The 27,592-nt window shown below is 43.5% G+C and overlaps 2 protein-coding genes across 5 annotated transcripts in view; both read left to right on the top strand.

The window, feature by feature from the left end:
- Positions 1 to 11,781, top strand: part of GAB3 (GRB2 associated binding protein 3) — a 72,548-nt gene extending 60,767 nt beyond the window's left edge. For 2 of the 4 annotated variants that reach the window (XM_074323754.2, XM_074323756.2), the window contains exons 9-11: positions 5,661 to 5,777; positions 7,362 to 7,474; positions 8,371 to 11,780. In XM_074323754.2, coding sequence (XP_074179855.1) covers positions 5,661 to 5,777; positions 7,362 to 7,474; positions 8,371 to 8,497 — 357 coding nt within the window. In that variant the 3' untranslated portion in view covers positions 8,498 to 11,780. Of the gene's footprint in view, positions 1 to 5,660; positions 5,778 to 7,361; positions 7,479 to 7,567 lie in introns of those variants that run through there. The other 2 variants (XM_074323758.2, XM_019716066.3) reach the window with 2 other exon arrangements.
- Positions 11,782 to 20,234: 8,453 nt separating this feature from the next.
- Positions 20,235 to 21,964, top strand: LOC148754699 (uncharacterized). Its single transcript, XM_088794806.1, has 3 exons — positions 20,235 to 20,682; positions 21,089 to 21,217; positions 21,405 to 21,964. Exons 1-3 carry the CDS (start codon positions 20,330 to 20,332, stop codon positions 21,529 to 21,531), a joined length of 609 nt encoding a protein of 202 aa, XP_088650932.1. The 5' UTR covers positions 20,235 to 20,329; the 3' UTR covers positions 21,532 to 21,964.
- Positions 21,965 to 27,592: the final 5,628 nt, after the last annotated feature.

Below are 27,592 nucleotides of genomic sequence, written 5' to 3'. Positions count from 1 at the left end.
TTGATGACTAGTGATGTTGAGCATCTTTTCATGTGCTTTTGGCCTTGTATATATCTTTGGAGAAAGGTCTAATCAAGTCCTTTACCATTTTTGAATCGGGTTGTTTATTTTGTTGTTGTTGTTGTTGGATTCTGTGGGTTGTCTTTTCACTCTCTTGACTGTGTTCCTATACGCACAAAAGTTTTTAATTTTGATTAAGCCAAAGACTCTGAAACAGTTCTGTGTAGTCAAAAGTGGTAGAATGTAGATGGTGGTTATATAGGTACTCAAAGTATATTTTCTTCAATCTGGCTGATTATTAGAACATTTTCATAAAAATAAGTTGAAAAAAATAAACGCCATGAAAGGAAAACGAATAAAGGCAAGAAAAGGAATTAAAAAAATAAACAACAAAACTAGATAGGATCAACACCAACCTAACTGGCTTTTTTAAAAGACTAAAACTCAACATTACAAACCAAGAAAAGAATGGATGTAAACAATATTAAGAATGTAAAAGTGGTAATAATTGCAAATACATCAGAGATTCATGATGTAAGAGAATATTATGAACAACTTCATACCAATGAATTTGAAAACCAGTGAAGATAGGCAAATTCTCAGAAAAATATTATCAAAAACTGACTCACATAGAAATAGAAAACCTGAATGATTATATAACCATTAGACAAATGGAATCATTAGGGAAATTTTTACTGCAAAGTATCATGAGATGCAAACAATTTTACAGACAATTTCTACCAAAAGGAAGAGATCATTGCATTCTTTTATAAACACTTCCAGGAAATGGAAAAAGAAGAAATATTACCCAACTTATTTTATAAGGCTAAAACAACTTGACACCAAAACAAATAGAGATAACATAAGTAGAAAATTGTAAACCAATATCACTCATCCAAGGAGGTTAAAAAATCCTCAACTAATTAATAGTTTGGGTTTCTTTCACTTTTTGGCTATTATGAAAAATGCTGCTATAAAGATTCACGTACATGATTTGGTTGGACATATTCTTCCTTAAGATTTTTTATGCTAAGTGAAGTAAGACAAAAAGTCGAGAACCATATGATTTCACTCATATGTAGGATATAAAACTGAAAGCAACAAACGAAGAAGACAAACAAAAACTCAGACACAGACCACAGTTTAGTGGTTACCAGAGGGTAAGGGGGGAGGGGTCAAATATATGCTGACGGAAGGAGATTTGACTTTGGGTGGTGAGCACACAATGCAATATATAGATGATGTATTATAGAAATGTACACTTGAAACCAATATAATTTTACCCATGTCACCCCAATAAATTTAATTAAAAATAAAAATAAAATGTGGTATAGCCACATAATGGAATGTTACGCAGCCATGCAGTAAAATCAAGTATTAATACATGAAATAACGTAGTGGATGAACCTTGAAAACCATATACTGAGTGAAAGAAGCCAGTTCCAAAAGACCACTCTTTTGGGTTCCTGGACACAATTCCAACCTGTGTATGTTGGTGAGGGGCTTTCCACACAACACCAAGCAATTCTCGGACACCAACCAGATGTCTGAGAATTCAATTGAATTCTGACACTCTGTCTACCAGAGATAGCATCACATCAGATTCCACAGGTGAAGAGTTCAGTCCTGCAAGACTGTGCCCCCCCCTTCACTCCCCGCCCCGCACCTTCAAACACCAGTTGCAAGCCCAGGCTGTTACCTGTGTTTCTGGCCAACTGGCTATAAATCAGATGCCCACGACCCTCTCCTTGGGTTCAATTAATTTGGTAGAACACTCACAGAACTCAGAGAAATACATTACTAACTAGATCACCAGTTTATTATAAAAATATGTAACTCAGGAATAGCCAGAATGGAAGAGATGGATTATATGGAGCTTCATTACATGGTCATAATTGATTAAATTATTGGCCATTAGAGATTGATTCAACCTCCAGGCCCTCTCCTCTACCTGGAGTTGAAGGGGAAAGGGGTAGGACTGAAAGTTCCAATCCTCTAATCACATGGTTATCCTGGCAACCAGCCCCCATCCTTATATGGGGGTCGAGAAGTCACCTCATTAACATAACCAGAGACACTTTTGTCATACTCAACACTTAGGAAATTACAAGGATTTGAGGAGCGGTGGAACTGGATAAAGACCAAATATATATGACAAATACATTTTGGTCATCTGAATGAGCAAATATGTATTTCTTATGAATCACAATATTGCAACCACATATTGTATGATTCCATTCATATGAAATGTCTAGAATAGCAAGTCTGTAGAGACAGATATTAGATTAGCGGTGGTTGCCTAGAGCTTGGGGAGATGGTGGGACTAGGGGATGATAGCTAAGGGGGTGCAGGATTTTTTTTGGAGTGATGAAAATGTTCTAAAATTGACTGAGGTGATGATTGCACGAATATGTGACTATATTAAGCAGCAACAAATTGTATACTTTAAATGGGAGAATTGTGTGGTATGGAATTGTATCTCAATAAAGTTGATAAAAAGGAAATTGTAAAGAAGATTTTAGCGAAATCCAGCACTATACATAGAAAGTTGAGAATATACACAAACAAGTTGGATTTATCCCGGCTATGCAAAGTAGGTTCAACATTTGAGAATGTTTCATGAACATCTTGGTAAAGATGGCAGACTGACCAAAGCCTTCTATTTTTCCCTCCATCCAAAAAAGTCCTCTAAAACCACAGTAAAGGGATTTGTTAAAGGCATAAACCCACAAGGATGTGAAGAACTGAAGAAAACAATAGCAGTAACATTGGAAAGCAGATGGATGTGTAGTAAATGCCTTATCAGACACAAAGTTACATCCTAAATACACTGTGGGGGAGGCAAGAAGCAACTTATACTGCAGATTAGCCAGAGGGTTCAGGAATTGCCCATGTCCCGTAGTTCTAGAAGTAGGGCTGAAGGGAAAGGAAAAGAAGAGGTAGTGGCCAAAAGTCCACATAAGCAGCAGGTAAATCCCAAGCTTCCCTCCCCCAGTCCATGGCGGTGGACCACTGTGACTTCCTATCACCTACTCCACAGAAAAGTTGAAGTGTACTCTCTGGAGAGAGTAAAACAAAGGGGTCTCTGTACTGGGGGGATGAAAGACACATTGGACCAAAAATAATAAAGAGATGATTAAGTAAATATGCATAATGGATATTAGGACCATTCCTGCACCCTTTCCTCAGCCCCTGTTTTCCAGAATGTTGACAACCAGACCTTTACAATTGAGTCTGGAAATTGGAAGATAGTTCTCTGGGCTATTTGAACAGCCCAAGAGGCAAGACCTAGGTCCTGACATTGGGGGCTCCTTAAGAAAACTGTCCAGCGAGACCACCTTGCAGTAAACTCTACCACTGACAAGCACCAGCCATGTACTCAAAGGTTTGGAGCAGCTTTGTGGTCTTTAACTCTTTTAAAAAGATTTTTATTAAAATATAGCTAACATATAATATGATATTAGTTTCAGGGGTACACCATAGTTATTCAACATTTATATACGTAAAGAAGTGATCACCATGATAAGTGCAGCAACCATCTGATACCGTACAATGCTATCACAATATTATTAACTATATTCCCCATGCTGTACATACATCCCCATGACTTATTTGTTTCATACCTGGGAATTTGAAGCTCTTATTCCCCTTCACCTTTCTCCCCCTTTTAAATTTTCAATTACAATTGACATTCAATATTTTATATTAATTTCAGGTGTACAGCATATGGTTAGACATTTATATAATTAAAGAAGTGATCCCACTGACTAGTCTAGTACCCACCTGGCACTATACATATATACATATATTATTACCTGATGTTTGACTATGCTTTACATCCCTCGTGACTGTTTTGTAACTACCAATTTGTACTTCTTAATCCCTTCACCTTTTCATCCTGCCCCCCAACTCCCATCTATCACCCTGATAAATCTAGCACCCATCTGACACCATACATATTTATTACAATATTATTGACTATATCCCTTATGCTCTACCCGACATCCCCATGACTACTGTGTGACAACCAATGTGTATTTCTTAATCCCGTCCCCTTTTCACCCACCCCCAACCCCCTCCAATCTGGCAATCATCAAAATGTCCTCTGTATCTATGAGTTTGTTGATGTTTTGTTTATTTTGTTCTTTAGATTCCAAATATAAGTGAAATCACTTTGCATCTGTCCTTCTCTGTCTGACACTGCCCTCGGCACAATACCTTCCAGGTCCATCCATGCCACTACAGATGGCAAGAATCCATTCCCTTCCATAGCCAAGCAATATTCCATTATATATATGTACCACTTCTTCTTTGTTCGTTCGTTCATCAATGGACACCTAGGCTGCCTCCACATCTTGGCCATTGTAAACTGCTACAGTGAACATATGATGGATGCACACATCCTCGTGAAGTAGCATTTTGGGTTTCTTCCAATAAATACCCAGAAATGGGATTACTGGATCCTTCTTTGTCTCTTGTTATAGCCTTTGTTTTAAGGTCTGTTTTTTCTGGTATAAGCACTGCTAGCCAACTTTTTTGTTTGTCCATTTTCATGAAATAGCTTTTCCCATCCCTTTACTTTCAGTCTGTGTGTGTCTTTCAATCTGAAGTGCGTGTCTGGTAGGCAGCATATGTAATAGTCTTGTTTTCTTATCCATTCAGCCACCCTATCTCTTGATTGGAGCATTTACTCTATTTACATTTAAAGTAATTGTTGATAGATACATCGTTATTGCCATTTTATTATTCCTATTTTTTATCCCCCCCCCATCTTAAAGAAGTCCCTCTAAGATTCCTTGTAATACTGGTTTGCTGGTGATGAACTCCTGTAGCTTTCTCTTGTCTGGGACACTATCTGTCCTTCGATTTGAAATGATAGCTTTGTTGGGTAGAGTAGTCTCGGTTGTAGGTCCTTGCTTTCCATCGCTTTCTAATATTTCCTGCCAATCCCTTCTGGCCTGCACAGTTTCTGTTGAGAAATCAGCTAATAGTTTTATAGGAGCTCCCTTGTAGGTAACTAACTGCTTTTAAGATCGGTACTATTCCATTTGTGAAGCTGGTAGTACGTCCATAGCTAAGTGCTGCACACATGTTATCACTGTTTGTATTGTATGAAGTATCTTTAAATGCATTTGGTGATAAAAATCTTAATATCCTTCTAATAATACATTTCCATCTTAAATTAGCCAGGGTCAGTTTCAGTGATTTTCAAGCAAGAGCTTGGACTGGTTCTGGGCTGGAAGAGGAAAATAGGAGAATTCTTTACAGTTATTCAAATAGGAAATGAGGAATGGCATTTGAAATAAAAAAAATTAAAAAAATGCATTTGGGGTGACTTTACTAGAAATTTCTTAAGTGTGGTTTATCTTTTCAGGATTTAATCTCTAAGGTATCATGAATTTTTCAGATCCATAAAAAAGATTTTGGCCAACTGTTTCCATGGTGAATAAAGGTAGAGGTTCATGTGAAGGCTGACTTGGCTGTTCTGTATTTCAAGTGCCACCTCTCACTCAGATGTGCAGACTGATCTACGTAGGTCTCATCAGACCAGTCTGTTATGATCTAATGGCAGCTGTTCAAGTGAAGACACACTCACGTACCTTCCCTTGGGCAGCCTGGCCAGACATTGTTAACCTGAGTCCTGTGATGTTTGTTTCTAGAAGCAACACCGAACAACCAGCTCCTTGAACAGTGGTGCTGTGACGTGGACAAAGAAATGCAGCCTTGATTATTTAGCCCTGGACTTCAATTCAACGTCACCAGCCCCTGTACAGCAGGTAGGAAGGACTTTGTGTCTGACAATTGTGAGATCTCATTTCTGTTTAGATTTTTCTGATGATTCAGTCATGCATGTTCTCTTTGAAAAATCTTAAACATACAGACATGTACAGTGAAGAATATTAAAATCAGCCCTAATTCTGCCTCCCAGAAATCCTGCTGTCTTCCATCTGGGATATGTTCTTTGGATGTACAGGCAGACCTCGTTGTATTGTACTTCATTTTTTGTGCTCCATGGATGTTGTGATTTTTACAAACTGAAGGCAAAACCCTTCACCAGCCAAAAGATTATAACTCATTTTATTGTTGTGGTCTGGAACTGAACCTCCAATAACTCCAAGGTCTGCCTGTATATGTATAAATGTATGTGGTATCCATGCCCTTCAAAACTTGGACCATAAGTTATATAGAAAAATTTCTGTGGCAGAGATGAGGGTGAAGTAAAGGGCACTTCAGGTGTAGGAGGGGCCTGGTTAGGGAAGAAATCATAGCCTAGTTTGGCGAGACTCTGGGGATTGGTGACAGGAGCTCTCAGTTGGAATTGGAACCCCTCAGTAAAGGGCCTCAGAGTCCAGGTTGGGTAGTTTTGACTCCTTTGGGTAGTATTCTCATCTGTAAAGTGGGTATCAGAAGGAATAACACATCTATACTTGTTGTGAAGATTAAATGAGTGTCACATGTGAGCAACACTAGCCATTAACTAGTGTCACCCATGGCACAGTGTAAGCCATGGAATGAATCAATGAATGGTAAGCAGTGGACAGCAGCTACACATTTTTGACCAATGAATGGTCATAATCTAAACTGTGCCTAACAATGTATTATTTATTTATTTATTTATTTTTTAACAATGTGTTTTTTGATGAGAAAAGCAACCTGCCGAATAGGATATACAGTATGGTGTGTGTGTGTGTGTGTGTGTGTGTGTGTGTGTGTGTGTGTGTGTGTAAAAATAGTCTGGAAGTCTCCCCTTCCCTTTTGCCAGATGAACTCCCATTTCTTCTTTGCCTTTAATTTCATTCCAAAAACCTGAACTGATACTCCAGAAAAGCTGGTCAGAAAGTTGAGACCAATAAGTACAAGAGGTGTGTTAGTCAGTTTTGATAGGCTGTACAATCAAGACAAACAACTCTCAAATCTCAGTGGCTTGCCAATAGCAAAGACTTTTTCAGTTGTTGCTAATGGGACAATCCACTACAGGCCAGGGCCTTAGTGTTCCAGGTCATCTTCAATCCAGGGCCCAGGCAGGAGGAGACTCTCTATGTGAGGCATGCTGGTCTCCTAGCACGTGAAAAAGATTGCAGAATCACAGGATGTCTCTTTTCGCTATATGATTGGCACGTGGCACTTCCATTCACATTATATTAGGCAAAGCGAGTCATATGGCTAGAGCAAAGCTGAAGGGAGCAGAGGTGAAGAGATATTTATACACATACACACAAATTATAATAACGCTTCTGCAGGGCACAACCCAGGAAGAGGGGCAAGCAAATACTTAACACTGTAATCTACTATATAAGGACTGACATTTTCCTGAAATTTTAATTTAGTGTAATGAAAACCCTTTTGTTCTCCCCCTTCAGAAAGTTCTCCTTTCAGAAGAGCAAAGGGTAGACTATGTCCAAGTGGATGAGCAGAAGACGCAAGCTCTCCAGAGCACAAAGCAGGAGTGGACAGATGAGCGGCAATCCAAAGTGTAAGTATTGTGGGCTTGGGATGTGTATGACACAGGGTAGCTTGGGGCTTGCTTTGAGGTTTTTCACTAGAATCACACCAATGTTTAATGCAGGTCAAGATCCAGAGAGAATGTGTAATTTCCGTGGGCTTGGCAAGAACCTTTAGGAGAGAGGACCTGTTTGTACACATTGAATGGGGAGAAGAAGGAAGCAATGCCCTCCCAGAGGGGGCTCTGAGGGATTCCAGCCCCTGCCCCCACCCTCGCCTGTCAACAATTTCCTTCTCCGGCCACACTTGCCCATACCCAGAGCCTCAGGGATGCTTAGAATTGGCTCCACAGTCACAAGAGGCAGAGATGGGAGGATTCCACAGCCACGGACTGGGATTAGAAAACTCCATTCTTTCAGGCAGGGTAGGAACGATAAAAACAAGACTTGGGAGAATATTTTTCCCACAGTTTGGTTAAAAATCTCTCCAATGGAGAATTTGGAGTGCAGATTGAAGCCAGTATTGCTAACTGACAGGAAGACATCGTTTGACTCCAATACCTGAAATTGACCTCTCTCCTGTGCTTCCATTGAAATTATAAATTTTACTAACAGAGAAGCCCCTGGAGACCATCCTGTTTGTCCCAGCCCCAAAGACATGGTTGAGGAGATCAAGCCCAGCGATGGTAGGAGAATCTGCACTCCTTACTCCAAAGACTCCAGCAGAAAAATAATTTCTATCCCCCAAAGAAAGACAATTCAAGTGACAGGGGCAATGGGTCTCGGGCTGCATGATGAGCGTATCAGATGACACCGGTGGCTCTAAGGACATCATGGTTAAGCAGCTACCTGTGGCTGGGTATTCTGTTGCTGTTGGCTTTTTTCCAGCATGCTTTCACATGCATCATCTCCTCTCTTCCCCTAAAAGACCTCGGAAGCTCGGCTTGGCAGAGATTGTTTCTCCCACTTTGAAGAAAAGAAAACAGAACCAGAGGAGGGTGCACTTTACCCAGGATCACTCATGGAGCCGAGACACAGAGTCAGGCTTAGAATAGACTTGGCCAGACTGCCCACTGAGGGCTCATTCCACTGTCTCACACTGCCTCTGAGGATTTTGATGGAATCAATCAGTTTGGTCAACCTTGGAGACATGTGGGAAACACGTACAGACATGAGATGAGTCATCATCTCCTCTCTCCCTTTCATAGGATTTTGAGCAGGTGCTTTTATACTTGAAAGGTATGTGTGTCAAGCCAGGGTTTCTTTGAGTGGTGTTCAAATGGGGCACTCTAACTTAATCGGTAATTACCATTAGAAATACCTCCTGATGATCAGTGTGAAATCCATTCTTGGATCACGTGGTCCCCTTGCATTGTGTTTCCTGTGAGCTGGCTAATGCTGTCAGAAGAATTTTTGCCACCATTGGAAAGCACAAATTGTCCCTGGCTATTCTATGCTGGACCTAAGCTTGTCATTGATAAGAGTTATGACTAGGAAAAAAACACAAACAAAAAACAATGAGTTGTATTCTCAGGTTTCCTGGCTAATTTTTCCCTTCTGCTTTAGTTGATGACTGGGTCCTGAGAGTGCAAACATTCCCTCTTTGCAGTGAGGGCATCGTGTCACCCCTTCCTTTATGGGGCACTGGGGTTCAGGGGACTCAGATGAAAGTCTCAGTCAGGCATGGGTTTTACTTAATGCCCCTCCCTGATCCTTCTGAACACCTATGTCCAGAAGACAGATCTGCACAACTGGGAGTTAAGCAGATACTGGTCCTCCATTTCTACTGGCACTGTGTCTTATAATAGAATGGATCAAATAGGCAGTTAGGTCTATGATAGTCAGGGTTACTCAGGGCAGTTGTAGGCTTTGCTGCATGGTTTTGGGGCTTCAGACTGCCCCAAAGGTAAGTAAATGCCAAAGTCTTGGTTTTTTACATCATAGAAGAATTTTGATGTCCAAAGCAGCAGGATCTGGTGACATCATTTTCTTCCTGAAACAAGATGGGGGGAAATTGCTGAGTTCTATAATTGAGTTGAGTCCTTAGTGAGCCCGGACAGGGCAATGAGAGGGCTCCCTGCACTCTGTGGCCAGCTCCGTGTCACCACACAGACTGGAGCCTGTAAGGAACTGCCTTCTTCCCTATGTGACTTGCAAAGAGTCACGGAGCCTGAGGCAAGAATGCAGGGCTGCAAACGGCCAGTTCCCACAGGTGGTCGCTTCCTCATGTATGGGGCACCTGTGTTTAGACCACTGAGTACCTGAGAGACCAGTGCAGAAAAATTGTATGCCCAAGTGTTAAGAACTACACAAGATTGAAGATAGGATGGGAAAGAAAATATAGCTGAAATTATGTCAATAGTGAAAAGTCATCCATTTGACAAAAAGAGAAAATCTGTTTCTAGCAAACATTTCCAGGGACACAATTACTGCATGAAGCAATGCATACTTCAGTGGTGTGACTTGTTTGGAAGTGATTAATTAGGTATTTAAAAAAAAAGACTTCACCCTCATTTTCAGGGTGTATGCAATAATGTCCTGCTTTGATAAAACTGCTAATGGATGGCTACTCAAAAGCATAATGATTCAGGAATACAAAGTACAGGTAGTTTTTGAGCTGACAGCAGTATATGCTCCTGAGAAAGGCACCATAAGTCAAAATGATGCCAGCCAAATCTTGTTTCCCCAGAGCATTATAATCCACATGTAACAGGGCTATGATTTTGACCAGCTTCTGAGATTTTTTTTCAACAGAAACCATCCCAGGTTCCATCCCAAGTTAAGTGCATATGGCATGTCTACACTGCAGGGCACTCCTTTCTAGAAGATTTGAGAATCAACGTAACAGGACAGTGCAGCAATTAATTGCACATTGTTTTCTGTAGTTCCTTTCTGCTTTGTTTCCTTCCATCTTGTTTTGTTAGGAAATTCCTCCAGCCGAAGAGTTGTGTGGTACAGAAGGGAGTACAGAAGGCCACAAGCCCACAGGAACTTTGGGAGTTAAGCTTTCCTTGGGGAGGGAGGAACCCTGAGGGCCAGCACAGCCTGGCTACAAGGGCGTAGAGTGAACCTGTGGGAGTCAGTGTCCAGCCCACTACACCATGGAGCAAGGATCAACTGAATTGTGGCCTTTAGGTCCAAGTTGAGACTGAAGGCTCCCCTCATGCCTACCTTTCTCCTTTCAAGGCCTCCTTAGTGCCCCTGTTCATACCATCTTTGTACCCACAATCGCGCTGGTTTAAAAAAATTTTCATTGTGTTTTTACTCTTTCGTTTCTGGCATTAATAAAAGTCTTACACGGAGGAACCATGACTTAACTTCCTTCTTATTTGTTTTAAGTGATGACATTCAATATAAATATAGAACATGTTTTGAAAGCTGAGTATCTGAAAATAGACTTCATTGCCATTTTCAAGTACAACCAACTTAACTTGACTCACGTGACATGAACTACATCCATGATATTTTGCTGCAAACAGTTGAGCAGGTGACTATAATGAGTACTGCTTCTGCTCAGCCGAACCATGTTGACCTCATTTTTCTTCGTCAGAGATTAGCCTCAATAATTGGCAGTAAAATCAACAGCCTTCCCTGATACCAGGTGTAACATGACCTTGTCATCACTGACATTAAAAATCAGCACCCCCTAGCCTTCCTCTCCCCAACAGGGGTCTCTTGTGCCATCACATCCCTTTTATCCATGGCCGAAGCTCCCAGCTTCCCGGGGTTCTGAGTCAGTGGCATCTCTAGGCCATGAAGCGGTACGGACAATCAGTAGCAGGGGCTCGGGTTTGGGGGGAAACAAGCCAAAGGCAGAGCACCGGCCCAGGAAACCCTGAAACTGAAAGGAGGAGAAGCTAAACGAAATTCCCCACCTTGGTGAAGTATGAGGCCAGCCACCATGATTTTACCTGACACACACTCCAGACCAAGCCCCTGACCCAAAGAAGAACATGTTGACATTCCTGAGAAGAAATGATGAAAAGATGCATTAAAAATATAAATGAGTAGGGGCCGGCCCGGTGGCTCAGTCGGTTGGAGCTCCGTGCTCCTAACTCCGAAGGCTGCCGGTTCGATTCCCACATGGGCCAGTGGGCTGTCAACCACAAGATTGCCAGTTCAATTCCTCGAGTCCCGCAAGGGATGGTGGGCTGTGCCCCTGCAACTAGCAATGGCAACTGGATCTGAAGCTAAGCTGCGCCCTCCACAACTAAGACTGAAAGGACAACAACTTGAAGCTGAACAGCACCCTCCACAACTGATTGAAAGAAAAACGACTTGGAAAAAACTCCTGGAAGTACACACTGTTCCCCAATAAAGTCCTGTTCCCCTTCCCCAATAAAATCTTTGATATATATATATATATATATATATATATATATATATATATATATATATATAAAGTATATGACACCTGGGTACAGAGGCGAAATGAAAAGTGTGTGGATTCTTATTCCATCACTGCCCTTGACATTAATGGTATGATATTGTGTTTCTGCATTTCCATTATGGGAGCAGGTCATTTTCATCATCAATTTCAGCTCTTCAGTGCTGTGTCTAAATTTCTACCTATTGCTTTCTGAATGATTAGGACACTGTGGGCTCTGTGCCTAAGTACAGTTCCTGTCAAATATTTTGAATGACAAAGCTTACAGAATTCTTCAACTTGCATCCCTGACTGATAAATAGCACCAGCTTCCACTGATAAACATACTCTAGTGTCTGAAGCCAGAAGATCCAACCCCTTGCAGGCAGACGCTGACCTGTCTGTGTGTTTGTGATCTGATGGTTATGTGCAACAGGGCAATTACCTCAAAAAATCACGAAGCTCAGTTTTAACCCCAGTTTGACCATTAATTTATTGGCGAATCTAAGCCAGCTACTTAACCTCTTTCCAAATCACAGGTTCTAACAAAGATCAAATAATTAATACTATGTGAAAATGTCCAGAAAAATATAAAGCACAATGTAATATTCTGTCATTATTTTAAAAAACACACAAAACATGTTGGCCCACAAGGCTGACCTGAAACTCGGGGGCTGTGAAACGTAAACTAAAAGGTCTTTGAACTCCAGGCCTCTTAATATCCTGGTCCCTTTACTAGACACCAAATAGGAAGTTTCCAGCTTCCTATTTCTCCTTTATTTCCCTTGATCTTAAATTTCATTTCCTGTTATTCCTTATTTTCATTGTGCCATTTGTTTTATAAATTTAGTTTTTGTTTTCTGCAACCGAGTGTGGCATTGGTGCAGGCTGGACCAGGGGCCCAGTGGGAAAGCAGACCTGGGACACAGATGCCCACATATATGGGCACTTCATTTATGACGTAGGGGGCACTGAAGAGCCCCCATCAAGTGACAGCCTTTCCAGTCAAGGGTGTCGGGTCATTGGATGGATATCCATGTGGACAGTAATAAACTTGACCCCTCTCCATTCACAAACATTAATTGCAGAAGGACCTCAATGCGAAGGCAGAACAATCACTTTGACGTGTTCCCTCTGCCTTATCAGATCCATTTTGCTTCTATCCACCACTATTGTTTTGGTCTATGTTTCATGGTCAACGCTTCTATTTTAATGAGTTTTAGTGTTTGTTTACCTTCGTATAAAAGAACACAACCTAACTGATTTACATCTGTCTTGAAATTGTAAATTATTTCAATTTTGTTCTTCAGTTTGAGACTTTGAATTCATTTTCATAGTCTATGGTGACAAAAGTCAGAATAGTGGTTACCTCTATTGGGGAAATTGTTGATTGGAAAGGGTCACAAGAGAACTTTATGGAATGACGGAAATATTTGTATCTTAATCTGTGCTGGTTATATGGGTGTTTACATATGTCAAATTTTACCAATCTATAAATTTAATATTTGTGCACTTTACTGCATGCAAATTATACCTCAACAAACCAGTTAGCATGAAGGAAAAACAAAAGACCCTAGAGGAACTAAAAAGTTAATGTAAGAAACACAACCATAAAACATTAGAAAAAACTACAGGAAAAAATTTTATTACCTTGTGTGTGGAAGACCTTTAAAAATTAGGCACAAAAAACAAGCAATAAAGGAAATAATTATTTCCTTCGATAATTCCATTTAATTCAACACATATTTAGTAACCACCTGCTATGGAACAGGTAGTCTTGTAGGTACTGTGGATACATGAGTAAGAGATCCCTTTTCCTAAGGAGGTTATGTTCTGGTAGGCTGTGAGGGCACTGTTGGTGCTCCACCCAAATCCTCTAGGACCTTTTACTTTTGGGGGGAGGGGAGCAACTGCTAATAAAACCTTTATTTGAAAAAAAAAAACTTTGATAGGCCCAGGTAACACAGTTCCCCCCCCCCCAAGCATCCCTCAGCCCCAAACCCCCAGGATCTGGATCTGTCTTCATTTCCTGTTGGTTCCTCGATCCTTGGGGTTAGTTGAACAGACTCATGGCATCATTAAGACACACCTGGTTAAAGTTGTGGAGCGATCCTCCAGATAACCTTGGACAAAAGCACTGCTGTTGTTGCTTCTAAATTTCAGATCAATCCCATTTTGAGTTTATGGAATTCATAAACTCTCACCCTCTGAGATAGTCACAGGATGCCCAATGCACCTGGCTCCTGCCTATTGATCCACAGCTGATTAAAGGAGACACACATTATAGGGACAGCCCCAGAGAGCAGTTTCCAGGCTCTCGATCTCACGTGGAAAGGTGCTGGCTCAGGTAGTAGATGCCATCATCTGTGATCAGCTGTAAACAGCCATTAGCCACTAATTGCCACGGCTACACTAGCAAGCGTGGATTGTGGCTAGCAAGTGTGGTTAGCAAGTGGATTGTGGATTGTCATGCAGGGCGGCCTGCAGGGTCTCTGGTCCCGCTCCCCTAATAAGAATGCAGAACATGGTGAGGCCAAAAAGGAACACCCACGGAGCCTTAGGTAGGGGAGTCATATCACTATAGTCTCGCTGGAGGCTGAATTCACACGATGTGCGACCTGCTGTCCGCTTTTCTGCCAACCGACCGACTTCCACTTGCTAGCTGTAATCCGCCCTGCTAACTGCAATCTGCTCTTGCTAGTTCAGCCACTATCTTCTTGCTAGCCCCCATTCTCTGCTAGCGTAGCCACGGCAGTTATATTAGTGGCCAATGGCTCACTGGTTACAGCTGACGGCCATCCAATCACAGTTGATGGCCATTTACTACCTGAGCCAGCACCTTTCCACGTGAGGCCAAGAGCCTGGAAACTCCACTCCTGGCTCTTTCCCCACACAGATCATGTGGCTCCTACTTCCTGTGTCTCACCTGGCTGCCAGTGAGACAGGTGCAGGAAGACCCCTCGTTGAGGTACTGGCGGATGTTTGCTTTTGTGTCTCGACCAGCCGCCATCGAAAATATAGTGGTATGACTCCCTTATCTATGGTTCCATTGTTCCTTTTTGGCTTCACCATGTCCTGCGTTCTTGTGCGGGGAGCAGGAGCTGAGTCCCTGCATTACATGCATATACTTAAATATTGTAAAAGCCTAATTGCTTCTATTGAAAATAACTATACTTTAGTAGAACAATCTTTTTGCAGTGTGCTCCCAGGAGACAAAGACCCCAAACACCACATTTTGCAACCTTGGTACTCTGTTTAACAAAAAACAAAAAAAAACACACAAAAAAAAACACCTCCGAAAAGATTCTCTTCAACCTCACTGAAAAGGCTCCTATCGAGTACTGTTAACCAACCCTTGTTCTGGTAAGCTCCAGGGAATAGACTGTTGGATTCATGTGTCACATCTAAAGAAAGCACCAAACTCTTACTGGACCTGCACATTATCTGGTGATATGAAACTAAAGATCTCCAGAATTGAAGCAGATGACAACTGAAGGAGACAGCTTTCCCAAGATGACCAGACCAGGCCTATATACCTTGTTCTTGCTGTTGCTTCTGACCTTGTTTTCTCCCTCTCTGTCTTGGAAAGACAATGCTCTTATCTGCATTCCCCAGTCTATTACAAAAGGGGGAAACCTTTTGGACTGTTGGTCTGTCACCAGAAACTGATCTGTCCACAATGTCAGAGACCCTTGGTCGTACCTGCAACTAATTTCTCTTTAATCCCATGTCCCACTGTCAATTACACCCACAAACACATGGATGTTACCTATCGGGTTAGACGACTGCAACCAGGTGTCCCATTCCTATGCCTTGTTTCATCCTTTCCCCAGTCATAACTGTACGGGTTTGTCATGCAGGGTGTTATGCGGGGTCTCAGCTCCCGCTCCCCACATAAGGACGCAGGATACGGTGAGGCCAAAAAGGAACACCCACGGAGGCATAGATAGGGGAGTCATGCCACTATAGTCTCGCTGGCGGCTGGATTGGAGACACAGGAAGCAGGAGCCACACTATCCGCAACCTGCCTTCCACTTCTCTCTGCCAGCCAACCTCACTTGCTAGCTGCAACCTGCCATGCTAACTGCAATCCGCGCTTGCTAGCTCAGCTACCATCTTCTTGCTAGCCCCCATTAGCTGCAAGCGTAGCCACGGCAGTTATATTAGTGGCCAATGGCTCACTGGTTACAGCTGACGGCCAAATAGCTACAGCTGATGGCCATTTGATCACGGTTGATGGCCATTTACTACGTGAGCCAGCACCTTTCCACGTGAGGGCGAGAGCCTGGAAACCACTCCTGGCTCTGTCCCCACACTTACTTTACGTGCCCCATCAGGAGGAAGAAAGATTTTCTCCTTGCCCAGCAACAACCCAGCTAATGAAAAGTCACAGCAACTCAGCCAACAAGAAGCTGCCACAACCCTGAATTCTTGCTCTCCTCCCATGAACTTGCAGTCAAAGCAACCACTCCCAACTCTCCTTTTTCCTCTATGAAAGAAAGTTTCTCTCCTTTGTTCTCCAGACTTGCCTATGGTTTGCCATAGTTGGTATGCCACGAATTGCAATTCCTCTTCTATTCCTGAATTAACTCATTTTTTTGCTGATGAAACACCTGGCTATTTTATTTTTAAGGCTGACACTCCTTAGGAAATTAGAAAAAAATAAGAGCAAATGAAAACCAAAATAAGGAAAAGAAAAAATTATAAGTACTAGAGCAGAAACCAATAAAATTAAAAAGAGGAAATCAATAGAGAAGATTTAACAAAACCAAAATCTGGTCCTTTGAAAAGATTGATAAAATCTATAAGCCTCTAGCCAGGCTACCTAGAAAAAAACAAAGAAGACACAAATTATTAACGTCAGAAATGAAAGAGGACATCACTACAGATCCCATGGACATTAAGAAAATAATATGGAATACTACAAACAATTCTATGCCTAAAATTTGATAACCTAGGTGAAATGGACAAATTTCTTGAAAGATACAATCTGCCAAAACTCACACAGAAGACGTGAACAATCTGCATAGGCCTCTATTAAATAGAATAAATCAATAAAAATTATCCAATATAGAAAACACCAAGCCAAGATGGGTTTACTGGTAAATTATACCAAATGTAAGGAAGAAATTATACTAGTTTTTGAGATCTTCTAGGCATGTCAATAAAATTTTGGCTCAAACTTTTATGAAAATTTTCTATAAAATAAATTATACCAGATCTCTACAATCTCTTCCAGAATATAGGATCACAGAGAATACTTCCTAACTCATCCTGTAAGTCCAGCATTACTCGAATGCCAAAACCAGACAAATACAGTATAAAATAAAAACAGACCAATATCTCTCATGAACATAGATGCAAAAATCCCTAACAAAATATTATGAAGTCAAATCAAACAATGTATAAAAAGAATCATATACCACTACAAAGTGAGATTTATCCCAGGCATGTAAAGATGGCTCAACATTTGAAAATTAATGAATGTAACCATCACATCAAAAGGAGAAAGAAGAAAAATCATGTTATTATATCAAGAGGCAGAAAAAGTATTTCATAAATCAAAACCCCATGTTAAAAAAACAAACCAATAACAACAACAACAAAAAACCCCTGCAAACTAGGAGGAGAAGGTAACTTCCAAAACTTTATAAAGAACATCTGGAAAAACCCTAACATCATATTTAACGGTGAGAAACTAGATTCTTCCCTGCTAAGATCAAGAACTTGAAAGGATTTTCACTCTCACTTCTTTTCAACATTGTGGTGGAAGTCCTATCTAATGCAGTAAGACAAGGAAAGGAGATAAAAGGAAGACATTGAAATATTGTTGCAGATTACATGATAGTCTATGTAAAAAATCCAAAAGAATTGACGAAGAAAGAAAAAATAATCCTGTAACTAAGTGATTAGAGCAAGGTTGCAAGATACAGGTTATACTAAAAAAAAAAAAAAAAAAAATCAATTGCTTTCCTACATAGCGGCAATTAACAAATGGAAGTTGAAATTGACAACACCTTAAAAACCATTTACAGTAAATTATGTTAGGTTGAAAACCATTTACATTAGCTCCCCAATAATGAAATGCCTAGGTATAAAACTAACAAAGTATGTATAAAATCTACATGAGGAAAACTACAAAATTCTGATGAAGAAAAATAAAAAGTAAATAAATGTAGAGATATTCCATGTTCATAGATATGAAGACTCAATAGTGACAAGATGTCAATTCTTCCCAAGTTGATCTATAGTTTCAATGCAATCCCAATCAAAATCCCAGGAAGTTGTTTTGTGGATGTCAGCAAAACAATTCTAAAGTTTAGGTGAAGAGGCTAAAGACCCAGAACAGGCAAAATCCAAAACACTGACAATACCAGATGCTGATGAGAATGTGGAGCAACAGGAACTCTAATTCTTTGCTGATGGGGATGTAAAATGGTACAGCCACTTTGAAAGACAGTTTGGCTAAACATACTCTTATCATCCAGCATCCCACTCCTTGGTATTTATCCAAAGGATTTGAAAGCTTATGTCTACATAAAAACCTACACACCGATGTTTATAGCAGCTTTATTCATAATTACCAAAACTTGGAAGAATCCAAGATGTCCTTCAGTAGGTGAATGGATACATAAACTTACATACAGTTTGAATAAACATGGCAGCGACTGGAATGCATATTATTAAGTGAAAGAAGCCAATCTGAAAATGCTACATACTGTATGATTCCAACAATATGACATTCTGGAAAAGGCAAAACTATGGAGACAAGAAAAAGATCAATGGTTGCCAGGGGCTGTGGGGAGGGAGGGATGAATAGATAGGTGGAGAACAGAGGATTTTTCATGCAATGAAAATACTCTATATGATGATACAATGATGGATACATATCATTATACATTTGTCCAAACACAGAATGCACGACACCAAGAGAGAACCCTAATGTAACCTATAGACTTTGAATGACAAAGATGTATCAATGCAGGCTCATCAACTGCAACAAATGTACCACTGTGGGGCAGGATATTGATAGTGGGTAAGGCTGTGTATGTATGTGTGTGGACAGCGGGTATATGGCAAATCTAGGTAACTTCTGCTCAGTTTTGCTGTTAACCTAAAACTGCTTTAAAAATAAAATCTATTTTTTAAAAAATTGAGCTGTAAAGGCTGAAAAAGCAGAAAATGAAGAAAGAGAAGACAAAGATGATAATGAAAACAAAGACGAGGCTGGAGATAAGGATGAAAACAATTAGGTTTGTTGAAGTTGGTATTAACAAAGATGTTTTTTGTCTATTAAAGCATTTAACTCTCATTACAAAATCACTATTTCTGTTTTTTTTATAAAAGGAACTTCAGTAAGCTAGATTTGTTTTTCAGTTTAGACTGTTCTTGTGTACTCAATAGCGTATTGTATGTGTCTTTAGACAGTCTAGCCTTTTTGTGTAGTTTTCATTAGTCACTGACTGTTCATGGAGGTTAAATCTGGCCTGGAAAGGTACAGAGGTACTTGGTCTTTGAGGATGGCAGATTGTTCTGGTTCACATGCATTTGATGCAGCCTCAATAAAGTAATCATTGTTCTGTTAACTAAATATCACCCTGTATTCTCAAAATCCTACATTTGTATTGAAAAGAAAATCTGGGTGCCGGCATCTATCCATACCTGGACATGGGCCAGGGAAGAGTACATGTGAAGTGTCCTGTTGGGCTGGTTCCCAGTATACACCCCACCGCCTCCACCTCACCTGAGGTGACCCCAGCTTGGACCAGTCAGGCTTGAGATAGTAGACGATGCCATCCAGGGCGCCAGGCAGCAGCACTCCACGCACGAGCAGCACAACGAGGACCACGTAGGGGAACGTAGCAGTGAAGTACACGATCTGGAGGGCGAGGGTGCTCAGAGGGGCCTACAGCACCCACCTCTCCTTAGAAGCCCCCAGCATGGGCAGCCTGAGAAAGGCAGGCCATGTCCCCCACCACTGGACAGTGTGGTCAGAGGTCAGAAGGGAGGCCAGGGGCAGAGCCCCCTCATACTCCTCAGAGCCATGGCTCCCCCAAAGGAAGCCAGGTGCTCCTCTGGGGCACCAGCACCCCATGGGAAGCACATGTAATCATAGAGGGATAGCACAGGCAGGGCCCTCCCCAGGCACGGGGCAGGTCGTATACCTCCTATCCCCCAATCTCGAGGTCATCCTATGAAGAGAGGTGGGGACCTTGGTAGGTGGGATTAAAAGTAGATCAGCAAGAGACACAAGCAAGAGTGAGAATGACCACAAGAAAAAATCGAGTAGGGGCTCTCTGCAAAGGAGCACAGGGGTTACATAGCACTCTGTGAGGCAGAGCTCCATGAGGGAGTACTCATCAGTTAAACACTCTACGGTATATCTGCGGGTTGGCAGGAATCATTCCTCCTTTGTGCAGGCGCCCTGGAGATCCCGACTTGCATTGCGCGTGAGAGGGTGGAACATCCTGAGAGGGCCTCAGTCACTCCGCGGCGGGCTGAGAGAGCCGCAATAATCAAGATGGACTCTGAGGGGAACAGGGCAGTCGGAGCCGAAGATGCTGGCGGTGTGGCTGATGCAGGGTGTAGCCCCGGCGGCCCTGAAGACCTGGGTCTCGCCAGCGATCTGGAAGGCCAAGGTAGTCCTGGCAGCCCTTGTGGCCCTAATGGCACTGGTGACCTTGACAACGAGAGTGGCCCTGACAGTCCTAATGGCTCGGGTGGCCCTGGTGTCCTGGGCGGCCCGGGAGTCGAGGAAACAGCGGGATCAGCAGCCGTAGATGCTCCCAGTGTCGCACAGGCAGCACATGCTTCAGGGCCAGGTGGAGATGCAGCAGCATCGGCTGTAGGACCAGGAAACCGACAGATCGTCTTGTATCCTTTCCAACGAGCCCCTCAGGCCTGATGGCCAAGTGATGGGTCAGGGACGTCCCACAAGGCCAGGGTCATTTGGGGACAGGGTACACGTTAGCCTGGGGGAGACAAAAAGTGGGAGCAGGGACGGGAACCTGGGGCAGCCTAGTGGGAGGGGTGTAGACATCTGAGGAGACTGGAGGTGGGGAAGCAGGCCTGAAGGACCTGGGAGGCGGTGGGACAGGATGACCTGAGTGAGGAGGGATGCAGGCCAGGTGGCCTCAGCTGGCAGGACTGCGTATGTGTGTGAGAAGGTAGGCGGTGGATGATCCCCCACCTGAGGGGAAGCCCCAGGTGAAGTTGAGCCTCTGAGACATAAGGAAGCCTGAGGCACTGGCACATTCAGCCTTAACCACGTGTCCCTCAGCACGCTCACTCTGCCTTTCCAGTCCTACCTGGAGGCAGAGATGGCCCGCCTGACCATGGCCACAGATGCCCAACGCCACTGGCAGGGGATTCGAAAGGAGGTCACAGTGAATGGCAACATCCTGGCTGTGTCAGTTCTAGAATGAGCCGAGATGGGGGGGGTGGCAAGTGCCCAGGGCCTAAGTTGCAATCTCAGCCCCAGAGGGGCTCCGTAAGAGATACAAGGAGACACTCAAGTGTTAGGTGTCAGGAGGGGGTGTGGAGTGCTCGTTGCAAGACAGAGTTCACCTTTAACTTGATCTTTGTGCCTCATTTAGCAGATGGATTGCTGAAGACCCTGATCTCCTCCAAGTTTCCATCAACTCCTTCTTCAAACGGCTTTGCCTGGTGATCCAGAATTTTCAGCGTATTCAGTCACTATTTCCACCAAGTCTCGACCTCTAAAAGGGGGCTGGGACCTAACCCTGTGACCCCCACCAGGCAGTGCACAGGGAATGGATTCCTGGAGTAGTGCCCCTCTTACTGGGGCCTCAAGGTTTGCCCGTATTTGCGTTTGGCTCTCTGGGCCCACGTGTTCTGTGTCCCTTTTGCTTGAGAAATGGGATGATTAAATGTCTGTTACTGCAGAAATCAACATTGAGCTTGTGTTCCGTGTCTGACTTTCTCTTCAGCTACTGAGCCTGCACAATTTCTTTTTTTTCCTTCATGTTGGAGGGGTGGGGACGTTCCGGAATTCAGATAGTAGTACAAAGTAATTGAAGACAACTAAGAAATGCAAGAAAATTAAAATCAATTATGTCCTGATACTCATAATTCATTACTGTCAACATTTTGTGATATCTTTGTACTTTGGCACTTGTATTGCTGCATTAAATGTATAAGACTATTAGTTATAAGTTACGTTCTTACAACCTTAATATTAATTTCTCTTGAAGTTATTTAATTAAACGTGTGAACATTACCTCTTTGAAAGTCCTTCAAAAATGTTAGAGAATGAATGAATAAAAGATGCATTATAGTGTAATTATTGTATATTTAAATTTGCTTCATTATTGTGGTAATGATTCAACAGAATTCTTGTATTTAAGTCTTTCCATGAACGGTTATTTCCTGAAGATAGATTCCAACAGGTTAAGATAGGGACCTCAGTGTTTACTTTCTGTTTCTTTTCTAGTGCTCTGAATCACACTTCCTCTTCAGAAAACATGCCTCCCACCAGATTTCTGGTTTCCCAACATCTTGTCCCTGTTGCGTTTGTTTCCTACTATAAGAAAAGCTTAGTTTGCAAGAGATGACTGAAAACCCAAGCCCACTAAAATAGGAATTTTGTGGCTGACTAGACTTGTTTCAGGTCAGTGGGGAAACATGCTGGGACAGCTGGGGCTCAGGGCTGAGCCCAGGATTGGGTGGCACAGGTGAGGTCACCGGGCCAATATGCTCGCCTGGCACACTTGGACCCCTTCATTAGGGCCTTGCTTTGGGCCTCCAGGTTGGGAGGGGTTGACAGGACAAGCTCCCCGCCCCAACAAAAGCAACACCCATAGCCTGCTGCCTTGTGCCCAGGGTTGTGACAGCCCCTGCTCTTCTTGAGATTTGTACCCCCAACCACCTGTGTACTAAATTTATCTCCACTTCACCATCTCCATGTGTAAATATATACCCCCTGGGATGTTACCAGCCTATCACTGGCCTTCTGCCCTGGCATCCCTCATACTGTGCACAAGCTAGAGGAGAAAACCTCCTTAAATGGAAGGCAGATCACGGCATGACTGTGTTCAAACCACCCCCCAACACACACACACACACACACACACACACACACACACACACACACACAAATGGCTCCAGTGCACCCATCCTGCTTGAACTCTGGCACCTCCTTCCTGTCCCGGTTGTATGTCCATCATGGTTAGCATACCAGCCTCTTCTCTCCTCCCTGAACCATGAATTCAGGGCGAAAACGGGGAGCAGGGGCAGGTTGGGAGGGTCTGAGCCAAGAGAATGGCCTTTGGTGACACTCAGCTGACAGAGACCACAGTCTGATTAAAAAGTACGTGTGTCTTGGCCCCTGTTGCTAGGTATGCCATGTTCTACACAGAGGATCATCTTGTCTGCACAGAAAGTTTTTCTTCCTTCTCGATTGGTATGGCTTCTTTTAATTGATTTATTTCCTCATGGTGGGTTGGATTTTTCTGATTCTTGGCATTCCTGGTAATTTTTTTCTTTTGTATTAAACACATTGTGTATTTTCCCTTGGGGGCTGAGTATTTTTTCTGTTCCTAAATAATTTCCTGAACTTTTTAAATGGGATGTTGTTAACTTAGAAACCCTTTGATCCTTCTGAGTCTTGCTTTTAAGATTTGCTCCGTGGGCCCAGAGCAGCTTTTGGTGTAGGATGAATTGTTTTCCACACTAGTGACACAGGATCCCTCTGATGGCATGCCTCTGTCGGTCGGTATTCTCCTGGTTGCTCAGGGCACCCTCAGCAAACCTCCAGGACCCTTGGTCTACAGTACACTGACTGGGCTTTAGGGCCCCGACTTCAGTCTGGTCCTTCCTCCCTCACCGGGCAAACCTAAGTCAGTCGACTGCCTTGGCCCCGTGGAAGGACTGTGGAAGCTGCTGGTGGCTTTAACACCTCAGTCAGGCCATGGAACTCCTCTGTTTCCAACCCGCCCTGGGCTCCCATCTCACTCAGAGACACAGCCAAAGCCTTCACAGTGGCCTACGGAGCCCTATGCGATCAGGGCCGGTTCCTCTGCAGCCTCCTCCCCTCCCTTCCCTTCCTTGCTCACTCTGATGCAGCCACTTTGGCCTCATCCCCTTTCTGAGACCCATCAGGACCACTCCTGCCTCAGTGCCTTTGCATTGGCTGTTTCCTGTCTGGATGTCTCTTTCCCTGGGGATCCTCCTGGCTGACTCCCTGACCTCCTTCAGGTCCTTCTCAGATGTTACCCCCTACTTCAGGCTTTTCTGGCCACTGCATTAAAATGGCACCCCACTTCTCCCACCTTGTGCATTCCTTATTACCCCATGCAGTATCCCCAGCTCCATCAACAGCAGGGGGTCCAGGACTGAGGAGCCCCCTCCTCACCAGTTCTGCTGCCCTTATCTCTGGCTGGTCATGAGGCTCATGATCTGTTGCAACTTCTGAGCAAGTTAGAAGAAGTAGACAAAATCTCTGAAAGACACAAACTACGAAAACAAAATCAGGAAGAAAAAAGAACATCTGAGCAATTTTACATCAAGTAAAGAAAAGACATTCATGACTCAAAACCTATCCCCAAATAAAACTCCAGGCCAGGTACTATGTTTATTGCTTCTGTGAAACAGTTAAGGAAGAAATTGTGCTTGTCTCACACATTGTTTCCAAAAATAGAGGAATGTGAACAATATTACCACGAAACAAAACACAGACAAATACAACAGCAAGAAAACAACTGCAGATCAATACCCCCTTTGAGCATTGATGTGAGAGAATTATCAAAAAATTCATAAACCAAATTCCACGATACAGTAAAAGAGTAATGTGCCACGATCATGTGCATCTTATCCTAGAAATGCAAGGTTAAGGGACTAACATAGCTTTATTTCAGAATCTACTCTAAATGTACAGAAATCAAGATGGTGTGGAATTGGTTCCAGAGTGGACACGTAGATCCATGGGACAGGATTCAAAGTCCAAAAGCAGACCCATACATATAGGGTCACTTCATTTTCGACAAAGATGCCGAGATAATTCAATAAAGGAAGGATAGGTAGCCTTTTTTAAAAAAAACTGTTTATTTTATTTATTTATTTAAGTGTATTTTTCCAGGACCCATCAACTCCAAGTCAAGTAGTTATTCCAATCTAGTTGTGGAGGGCACAGCTCACAGTGGCCCTTGCAGGGGTCGACCCAGCAACATTGTAGTTAAGAGCACCGCACTCTAACCAAGTGAGCTAACCGGCTGCCCCCTAGTTAGCCTTTTGAAGAAATGGTTCTGGAATATCCATATTGGTAGAGTAAGCTTCAAGCTTTTTGGCTACTTGCCTGCTGTGGACAAAGATTAACTTACAGCAGTCATACCAGGTGAGACAAGTAAAGAGTTAACAGGAGTGGGCTTGTAAGTTGGCAGGATGGGACAGGCAGGGTTAACAGGTGCCTGTCACTAACTGCTCAGCACTGAATCCCCTGGTTAGCACTGCACCTGCAAGCTGACAAGCACCTTACATTCATCATAGGTGAGAAAAGAACAGTTCCCAATCACAAGGGCAACCCTCTGCCAACTAACAAACACCCATTGTAGACAGGAACAAACGGTTCCCAATTGCAACAGCAACCCCTTGCAAGCTGACATCCATCATAGATGGGAAAAGGACAGTCCCCAGGAGAAGACAATTGTAATAGCAGCCCGCCACCCCCCACAAGTTGACAAGCACCCTACATCCTGCATGGGAAAATATAAACCCCAGCACTCCTTCTCGTTGGTGCAGCTGTCCCTATTGGGCTCCGCCCTGGCAAACTTCTGCCAGTATCTCTCTTACCCCTCTGTCTCGGCAGCTTTCTATCATACTGCCCTGGCAAGAACTCTCTATCTATTTTTGACTTTCAATAAGTCTTTTCTTACTCTTGTAGAATCTTGTGAATGGTTGCACGTTCTGCAAATGACCAGGGGTTAATTCTATGCCAATACAATAACTCCATGTGTAAAAGCTAAACTCCATGTAAAAGCTCACCTATGATGAAACTTTAAGGAACCATAGGAGAAATGTCTTTGTGACCTTTGGGTAGGCAAATATTTCCTAGATGAAGGCAATATCAACAGACATGTAGTTAGATTATACGACTACTCTGTTCATAACTGTATGTGCTTCCCAGGGCTTCCATAAGAACATACAGTCATGCACAGCATAACGATGTTTAAGTCAGCAGACAACATACATGACGGTGGTGCCATAAAATTACAGTGGAGCTGAAAAATTCCTAACTTGTCGTGACATCATAGCTGTCCTGACGTGAGCACACAATGAATTCCTCACGTGTTGGTGGTGATGCTGGTGTAAACGAACTTACTGCCTTGCCAGTCATGTAACAGTATAGCACATACGACTATGTACATAACACGTGATAATGATAATAAATGCCCATGTCACTGGTTTATGTATTTACTATACTATACTTGAATCGTTAATGTGAAGTGTACCCTTTCTATTTATATAAAAACTGCTCTAAAACAGCATGCCCTGTTATGCCAGCAACAGCCTCATACATCTGTTTACTGTGTCTCTTGCTGGCATCGTTTTCTTGTGTGCTGGACAAGCAGGTGAGGGAGACAGCCCTCGAGCAGGTCCATACAGACCTTCCAAACAGGTGAGTGGGGACTAGAAAAGAACTGGGATAGAGGGGATGAGGATCCCTGACACAGGGAAGGGGCAGCTGCTGCCTGGGTCTCTCCCCCTCAGGAGGGAAGGCGGCTGGGCCTTGGATGCTGGGATTTGGATGCTGGGGAGGATTATGCAGCCATGGGGTGGGGATCAAGTGGCCTGGATTGAAGTACCCGCCCCCTCCTCGGGCACAGACCCTGGTCCGGTCACCACCCGTTGCAACACTGGTTCCTGGCAGAGACCTTTCACCCTCAGGCAATGCTGCTCCAGGTGAGTCGTCGCCCCCAGCTCTCCGTGTCTCCAGCTGTACCTTCCCTGTTGACATGACCTCTTCCAGACAAAGAAGTAGACCAGCCCCCAGCAGGCCAGCAAACACAGGGTCACCTCCCAGTTGAGGGCCCCTGGCACCTCCAGTCTCCTGAACAACCATAAGACATTGGTCCTGGGGGAAGGAGATCGCATGAGGGCTGTGCCAGCAGAGGGTAAAGCGACTAGGAGCTGTCCCAGGGGTGGTGCTCCCCCTCCTGCAGCCCTTGTAACCAATGGGTCCCTCCTCAGCAACTGGGTGGGGTCCTGGTCCTAACCTGCCATTTGGAATCATCACAATATGTGTGCCTGGCGCCCAGGAGTCCCTGGGCAGAGGCAGTGGGGCTGGCAGCCATCCCGCTACCCAGGCTGGCTGGCACCACAGAGTGACAGTGCCCAGAGTGAGAAATGGTGCTGAAGTAGCAAGGCCCAAATATCCCAGTTCCCACAAGAACTTGGCTGGTGGGGGGTCCCCCGAGGGCAGGCAGGGCCTAGTACTGACTCTTCCTGGAAATACACCCAGGGCTGGGCCACGTCTGCAGCCCAGAGAAAGAGGCAGGCCGGGCCAGGCCCAGAGGCTCCTGACTCACTCCCGTAACTAAACGACAGAGGAAAGGTGGTCAGTTAACTTCCCACACTTGAAGCTCGCCTGGCTGGCACCAGCACAGGCTTAGAGGCTCATGGTCAAGCACGAGGCGGGGCAGGTTTGGCGGGAAACAGTCACGTGCCTAGAAACCTCACAAGACAGGTCTCTGTGAAGGCAGGATCTTTTTGCGCAGGCGCACCGAGTGACGTCACCAGCTATGGGCGGAACTTCCTGAAGCAGCCCCAA

The sequence above is a fragment of the Rhinolophus sinicus genome, chromosome 18, assembly GCF_057876585.1.
Source record: "Rhinolophus sinicus isolate RSI-liver-muscle chromosome 18, RSI-T2T, whole genome shotgun sequence".
Lineage (NCBI taxonomy): Eukaryota > Metazoa > Chordata > Mammalia > Chiroptera > Rhinolophidae > Rhinolophus > Rhinolophus sinicus.
The sequence above is the reverse complement of the archived record's forward strand: the minus strand, read 5'-3'. Positions and strand labels throughout refer to the sequence as shown.